The following is a 908-nucleotide window of genomic DNA, read 5'->3' as shown; positions in this document are numbered from 1 at the left end:
CTCCATTAGGGGACAACACTGCCACTGACCCTCTTCCGTAGTGTTTTTAGAGTTATGAAAGACATCAGCACCAATGCTGAGCATCAGATACATTTTATTGCATTTACAGCCTTCCTGCTCTGCAGACAGCAGTGCTCCAAGCCCTTAGAAGTGCTTGCTGCTTTTCCCTGCCCAACTGGCAGCAAGAAATCCCACGCCAGGACTGGTTCACCGCTCAGCAGCACCACTGGTTCTCTTCCGAAACGCAGCTACCCCTTCTCAATAAGGGCCAGGAGGTGGCTGAGCATGGGCAGGATGTGCTCCGGGGGCACCTCTGGCTCCGTGCCCTGCCCAGCAGCCCGGAGCAGAAAGCCGTGCATGCCCACGGCTCGGGCTGCCTTGTAATCCCGGGTGTAGTCGTCCCCGACGTGAGCTGCCAGCTCCGGGGGGACCCCGCTGAGGCGCAGGGCTTTCTCGAAGATCCTACCATCTGGCTTGGCAAAGCCCACGTCCTCGGAGGTGAGGATGAATTCAAAGTGGTGCCGCAGGTTGCACTGGGAGAGGATGTTTTCCAGCCGGTTATCGAAGTTGGAGACAACCCCCATGCGGAAGCCACGCTGGCAGCACTGGCTCAGGGTCTCGCTGGCTCCTGGCAGCACCTCCCAGTTGCGGGCGCTGCAGAAGTCACGGTAGAGGTTTTCCGCTATCAGCGTTAGGACTCTGTCTTCGTGCACGCCCGAGAGCCTGAAGGTCTGCTTCACAACATCGACCCACCACTGCTGGGAGCTGAGCCCCTGGCCCCGGCCGTAGTTGGGGAAGCGCCGGCTCTGGGCTCCGTACGCCTCTCGGAAAGACCGACTGAGAGCCTCCGGCTCCACGCGGACCCCGTGAGCCCAGGCCTCGGCTGCGTAACTCTCCCCCACCGGCTG

The 908-nt window shown here is 60.9% G+C and overlaps 1 protein-coding gene across 1 annotated transcript; it reads right to left on the bottom strand.

Annotated features, from left to right (window-relative positions):
* Positions 1–248: 248 nt before the first annotated feature.
* On the bottom strand, positions 249–905 carry HDHD3 (haloacid dehalogenase-like hydrolase domain containing 3; the record flags this gene model as incomplete). The annotated part of the gene is made up of 1 exon (XM_009702687.1): positions 249–905. A coding segment is annotated over one exon (657 nt), but the record flags the coding sequence as incomplete, so codon positions are not given.
* Between the last annotated feature and the right edge of the window lie 3 nt (positions 906–908).

This window comes from Cariama cristata, unplaced genomic scaffold (assembly GCF_000690535.1).
Source record: "Cariama cristata isolate BGI_N322 unplaced genomic scaffold, ASM69053v1 scaffold38136, whole genome shotgun sequence".
NCBI classification, from domain to species: Eukaryota; Metazoa; Chordata; class Aves; order Cariamiformes; family Cariamidae; genus Cariama; species Cariama cristata.
The sequence above is the reverse complement of the archived record's forward strand: the minus strand, read 5'-3'. Positions and strand labels throughout refer to the sequence as shown.